Consider the following 7010-nt stretch of genomic DNA (forward strand, 5'->3'; position numbering starts at 1 on the left):
TTTCCCCGCACCCCCCCTGTCGCCGGCTTCAGTGGCAGCAGCCGAAGCCCGATGGACAGTACAATGTCCAGCAGCTGCTGAAGCTCGACACCAACCAGCTCATCAAGCCATTCGAATCCACACGTCCATTGCCCTCGAAGATGACAACACCCACTTCGTCAACGCGCCTCGGAACCGCACGTCCATCGCCCGGGAGCGTACTGCTCTGCTCTACACAGCAGCGTCCTGTTGCCGTCGTTCTTGGAGACCTCACTCCGCAGTCAGATCCGGCGCCCAGACACGGACGAACTCGCACGCAGCCGCATCTGCTGGGGTGCCGCGGGATTCCCACCCAGTCGCATCCCATGGGAGAATTAGCCGGACTTATTTGTGGGGCAGGCTAACGGCCTAGCAGAAAGGCCCGCCCCAGTTGCACCCTTAAAGTCAGGTGAGATTTCTTACGTTTTGGCTTGCTCTGATGTGGTCATGTTGCCTTCATGATTACATCACTACGGTGTGGGAGCTCATGACCGTTCATTGGTCAGGTTAGAACCTGTACAATGCAAGGTGCTTATAGTAAAATAAACAGTCTAAGCAGCATGAGGCGGGTCTAAGAAAAAAAAGCAAGGAGGGTCCAAGGAAACCAAATTTGTTCCAACATTTAGCACCGATTGGGGACCCACCGCTCAGATTTTTTCTGTACAGGAACCCACCGCTCAGATTTTTTTATTCTACCCTGTACGTTTCCCCATTGAACTTCCCTCCACCAATTCAAAAACTGGCGGCAGCAGATGGGAGGTGGGGGTGCTACCGCTAGCCTCCCTGACAGCGAGGGACAAGCACTGCGATCCACACATGGGCCTCATCAAAGGGGAGGACCGGGGCGCTGCTCCTGCTGCTCCTATGGGGTTGAGATGAGGCTATCTTGCTTGAATTAACGAGATACGGGCATCTCGAACACCGTGCATCAAAATGCCCGTAAACGTCCAGCGCAGACTGGACACTTTGTGCCATCCAACGCCATGCATCAAATGTCCGTGGACCGGTCTGTACGTCCAAATTCTCACAAAACGGAAGCAAGCTGGGGAGGTTTGCGAGCACCCGGACAGCCGCAGGGTAGGCGTCTGACACCCATGGCCCACACAAAAAACCCACCCGAAGCCCCGCTTTTCTCACTCAGTCCCTCCCCTTTGTTTGTATCCGTGTAGTCTGAGACCCACGCCGCCACTGAACCACCCACTCCGCCGTTCAGGCCTTGCCGGACCTCTGCCGCTCTACCCGAGCGCCATCCCCAACTTTGCCTATGCCTCCCTTCCATCCCTGCTCCGGCTACCGCCGAGGTACCCTATGCCCTGCACATTGCCGTTCATGGCGGACACGGTGCCCGTCAAGTGTTCGGCCGAATGCCATAGCCAAATTTATTGACATTTTTATTGTTTACTTTGAAGCAAAACACTATGCATTCGGCCGCAGAGTACTTCTACGCCAAGTTCATAGATACGTCCTCGTTAGATGAGAATGAATATAAGGATGAAACGACGATGATGTACGCGGTTATTGAAGATGCCCAACGTGCGGAGATAGATCAAGGGACATCAAGTGATGAATCGGAATAGGGCACGGGGGGCATATGATGCTGGTGGACGACTACTTTGTCCCCGACGCGCTATTTGAGTCCTATTTTCGTCGTCAATTCCAGATGAGCTGAACTGTGTTCGATCACCTCTACAACGGTGTCCGGGCCTATGATGACTACTTCATCTTGAAGAAGGATGCCGTTGGAAAGATTGGATTATCTGGTTACCGAAAGTGCATGGCTGCATTGAGGATGCTTGCCTATGGCATGGCCGCGGATTCGTGGGACAAGTACCTCCGGATGTCCAAAAGCACATGCCTCGAGTGATGGTCAGATTTGCTACTATGGTGGTCAAGATGTTTGGACCGAAGTACATGGGAGAATGAACTGCCGAAGACACCGCACGACTCATGGGACTGTCAGAAGCAAGAAGGTGACCAGGTATGCTCGGATTTCCGGATTCCATGCACTGGCTATGGACAAATTGCCCATATGCTCTACAGAGGCAATGTCAAGGCCATTGTAAGAAGCCCACCATCATTCTTGAAGCACGTGCATCACAAGACCTCTAGATTTGGCACTCTTTATTTGGGATGCCTGGGTCTCACAATGACATCAACTTGTTGCAGCGGCCTCCATTGCTTGCAAGGTTGTGAGGGAGAAGCTCCTCCGTGCAACTATACCATCTTTGTGATGATAGATATCCTTCATGGGCGACTTTCGTCAAGACCATCTCTGATCCAAGGGGTGAGAAAGATCTCACTTTGCCCAAAAGACAAGGAGCTAGAAAGGATGTGGAGAGGACATTTGGAGTGCTCCAAGCCCGTTTTGCGGTTCTTCGAGGACCTGCAAAAGTATGGGATCCAAAGATGTTGTGGGAGGTGGTCATAGCGTGTGTGATCATGCACAACATGATTGCAGAGGATGAGTGCGACGAAGTTTGCCAGTCTAGAATTTGAGGAAATGAGTCTTGACCAATGTTGACTTCTCATGCGGATACAAGTTCAAATTGATATAGTTCCACACACCCTAGTTCTAGAATCTAGATGCTTGGTCACAGCAATGGATCAAGAGTTACCTGGTTTTATCTTAAATTTGACGACATTTGGTTGCCTCACTGATATAAATTTTATAGGATACTCTGTGCAATGCCTATGCCGATCAATTGCTGAAAACAGCTGCAAACAAGGAAACGAAAGTACACGATATATCAAATGAAGGGAAAATTACTATCATGCACTTGAGTATGACAAAATCGAGAAGATAAACAAAGTAATGGAATGTCATAAAAATGATTTAGAAAGTTCAAGTTGGACACATCTAAACCACTGCTGTCATTACTCCTCATCACGATGGAAACCCTCATATTGCATAGGTTAGCGTTGAGCTAAATTACTACTTTACTACAGCAATGAAAAAGCCATTAGTCGAAAACAAGTGTAGTGTTATACTATATCAATAAAACAACTCGCACATTGTATAGGAACAGGGATACTAAATTTCCAAGAAATATATAGCCTACCCAGGCCTTCTGCGAAGTAGGAGGGGTTAAACTTACACCTCAACCCAACCTCATGCAGGGGCTAAGCTTGCATTTTAGCAACAGTGCTTAGCACCCACTACTCTCTCCTTAGCTGGAACCCACAAAAGAAATATTGCAGCCTGCTGACCCACCTTCCCGATTTGAATCGCCTGCCACTGCTTCTCTCAGCGCCGATCTCATCAAATTAAATTGAACTAAAAATTTAATACCGCACCACTCTTTTCCTTCATGCCAACCGCACCTACTCTCACATTTCTCTTTCCTCAGATCACCAGCAACCACCCCTCTCAATGGCAATGTAGCTGCATCTTCACTCTCCCAACTAATATGCAAAATCATCACCAAGTTACCAACATGCAAACAGCCAATCATCTCCCAGGCCAACAGGACCTCTGACCATCAGTGCAGTGCATAGTATCTATTTGCAGTAATAATGTCATAACAAGTGAGAAAAAACATAGCGGCTCCATTTTCAAGTATAACCAATATGTGGAAGTCAGATGTTAATACTAACATTCTAAGTAGAAAAAAAATTTATAAGATGCTGCTCTGCAGTACTCCCTCCATTTTTGTATACAAGGCCACTTCGTTTTTCGTGTCAAATGTTGACTTATAATTTTGGTCAACAAAATATGAACTAAATGTCATAAAAAATATATCATCGGAAAGTTCTTTGAAATGTGCATCCAATGAAATACTTTTTATGGCATATAACTCACTTTTTGTTGGTAAAATTAGTGGTCAAAGTTAAGACATAAAAGTATGAAATGGCCTTGTATAAGGGAATGAGGGGGTATTTTTTGCGATAACTCTGCACATCTAATCTCTGTTTTGTTGTTATTTATTCAAAGATGATAGAAGCTATACACATTACATGCCACAAATAGCAGGATATACAATGTCCTGCTCAGAGTTTTGAAGAATCATTGGTTCAATGAAAGACTTAAAGTAAGCCCAACGCAACAATATCAAATGTTTACACATTCCAGTTAATAATGTATTAACATGTGCTTCATGTTCAATTTTCTACAGAGGCCATATTGATTGCTTGACAAAAGCGAAAAAGAGGTTGGTGACTCGAGTAAAAGCACGTGAACACTTGCAGGATATTATGGTATGACACTCAAGCCAGAAAACTAGCCAAACTGGAACTACTGTATAACATATATTCAAACAAGCTGTAGAACAAACCTTCTCATCATAACGAAAAATTGACAGATCAAAGTATGGTGAAGGACTTTGTGATTGGCAAGTGTAAGGCAATGACGCCATCATCTTTTTCACAAACTGCTAAACAGAAAACAAGTAGCAAACTAGCAATCATCAAAAGGTTCATCATTACATAACAAAAGAGGTAAATTGTTCACAAATCAGATGCCTTAAGAGTACACAAATGAGAAATATGTAGTAAGTATAGTTATTATCAAGAAATAAGCCATCAGCAACAAGTGACCGTTTCACACCTTTAGTTTTTTTCATCTGAAAGGTATGGGTTTCTAACATTTTTCACAAGCATACCACCTCATCTGGAACTTCATGTAAGTTGGTATATAAAACTGAAAAGGCATGACAACCACCAGAAAATAAGCTTAAAGCTAAAAAAAAGTTTGCTTTTTCTTAGTTGATTCACTGAAACCTGAAACAAATTGGAATTCTAGTACTACTAGAACTGACGCATGCTCAGGAAGCTAACCTGCAAGGATACAACTCATTTTAGCCCTACATTATTTGTAATTCTCCACATTATATCCAAGAAAATCTCTTTGTATTATGCAATTTATTCTGAACATAAATATCCAAGAAAACTGTTTTTTATATTGTATGTTATGTATGTTATATCCAAGAAAACCTCTTTTCCTAAAACAATTGTGGAAATTGTGCATGCTATTACAGTATTACTAGAATACGTTGAACCATTTCAGTACAGTCGACAATCAGTGCATCATCCTTGGAAATAAGGAGACCATTAGCGCCGCGACATGCACAAATCCTCACATCTTGTCGAGGCATTTAAATGGAACAGATCAATAGAATGGTTTACAAAAAATGCATCATATATTCATATGACTTGCGTTATCAACATTACCTGTGAGGGGCTGCTTGCTTTACTTTTAATGGTGCGGAGTTGATCAAGAGCATGAACACTATTGGGATTGGACGAGATAAATTTCTCATGCAAAGAATTTTGAGGATTTGCATGGAAATGATCATAATAATGTTCAAACAATGAATACAGCTCCTCCGAAGAATTCTGCTGACAAACTATGTATTATGTTCAAACACAAGGGAAAATATATCAAATCACTTGAACAGCATTTCTGATGATCATGGATACCTGATAGAGTGACACAATCTCGGTCGTCTCCATGTTGTACACAGCAAAGAATGCTAGGTTTTGATCAGTGCTTCGAGTAACCTAAAGAAATATATTAGAGCATCTGCAATTAGATGGTGACAAGATGCGAATAAAATACTGGTAAGATGTCAGGAGAAAATAGATTTACCCTTCCATTGACACTACCAAACTTGATAAATAGGTGATGGCGATCCAAAAACTGTACCTGTTCCACTATCATGTTATAAACACCTCTTGCAAAAATTCTTTAGCAGAAAACAATGTGTTCAGTGAACAACATAGTCCCTGTAAATACTTAGGTTACTGATAGCTAGCTAAAATGAACAACAAAAACTGTAAGTGAAGAATTTAAATTTTTTAATCTAACAGAAAAATGAAGGGATGAAGTAGGAGAAAAAAATCTCACATAGAAGACTGCAGAGAAGGCATAAGACTTACAAAGTAAACCAGCCAAAACCAGGAACAAAAAGGAGACAAAACCTAGGCTAGCCAATACTTAAGAATAACGAGAAGAGAGAAGAAAGAAAGAACCAAGGCAAAAGAAAAACAGAGCAAAATCCTACTGCTATTGTGATTCATTTAAGCTAGTCTTGAAAGTATTTATAGGTACCTTCCATATGATAAGATCCACATAGTCTTGAAAGTGAAAATAAAATTTCTTCTTCAGGTGCTGGACCCTCTGCAAATAAAAATTACCATTTCAAACAAGTAGAGATAAAACATTTTTCCTTCACAACAAAGACCACACCGACCAAGAAAGAAGGGGGCGTAAGCAATTAAGCATAAGTTTGTTTTAAGAATTCAAAAGATGCAAGATTCACTGTAGACGATAATGACAGGGAGTGCAAATATTTTAGCAGTGAATGCAAAAAAATAGAGATGATTTTAAGCATCATAATTGACTTGAGGATTCAAAATATTGAGATCAACCTGGGAATAACCAAGCAAGTAAGAATGCAAAGCACAGATCAAGATCACATAGCAAATGAATGAATGGCGTGTAAGATAGCTAAGTATCTAACCAAAGCCTGATCAGGTTCCTCATTCCATGTCTTGCGGAAAATAAATGATAGCAACCGTTGCTTGATGCCAGGAAGAAAAGAACTCCCTTGTGCAGCCTGCAAGCATAAACTCAATTATCAGTTTCGTAGTTCACAAGTTCAATATCAGACGATTTCCAATTAGTCTTGTTCAAGGATTGCAGATTGCAGACATGAAGGTTTGCTCAAGCCTCCAAAGGCTATTTGCTGTATAGAAATGATGTGGGTAAAACAAAGACTATTTTCAGACAACAATTAGAAGAGATGAACGAAAGAATATCAAACAACGAGCGCACAAAGCTAATTTTTTGGGAAAGGTTGCTCTTCTTCTTCCCCCGCTCCTCCCCCCGTGTCGTCCCTGCGGGCGACCGGGGGCAAACCCTAGAGCGCCGCCAGCGTCCTCTCTCCTCCTCGCCTCCCTCCCCCGGCATAGGTGGTGGCGGGGAACTGGCTCCTCTTAGCTCAGGGTGCGGCTGGCGCGGAACAGCTTCTTGTGCGGGGGTGGTGGGCTGGCGC

The 7010-nt window shown here is 43.0% G+C and overlaps 1 protein-coding gene across 1 annotated transcript; it reads right to left on the reverse strand.

Annotated features, from left to right (window-relative positions):
• Positions 1 to 22: 22 nt before the first annotated feature.
• Positions 23 to 6572, reverse strand: LOC125530865 (light-mediated development protein DET1-like; the record flags this gene model as incomplete). The annotated part of the gene is given in 7 exon segments (XM_048695281.1): positions 23 to 2733; positions 4290 to 4385; positions 5185 to 5349; positions 5434 to 5514; positions 5603 to 5659; positions 6065 to 6133; positions 6477 to 6572. Coding segments are annotated over 7 exon segments (675 nt in total), but the record flags the coding sequence as incomplete, so codon positions are not given.
• Between the last annotated feature and the right edge of the window lie 438 nt (positions 6573 to 7010).

The sequence above is a fragment of the Triticum urartu genome, unplaced genomic scaffold (genome assembly GCF_003073215.2).
Source record: "Triticum urartu cultivar G1812 unplaced genomic scaffold, Tu2.1 TuUngrouped_contig_6613, whole genome shotgun sequence".
Lineage (NCBI taxonomy): Eukaryota > Viridiplantae > Streptophyta > Magnoliopsida > Poales > Poaceae > Triticum > Triticum urartu.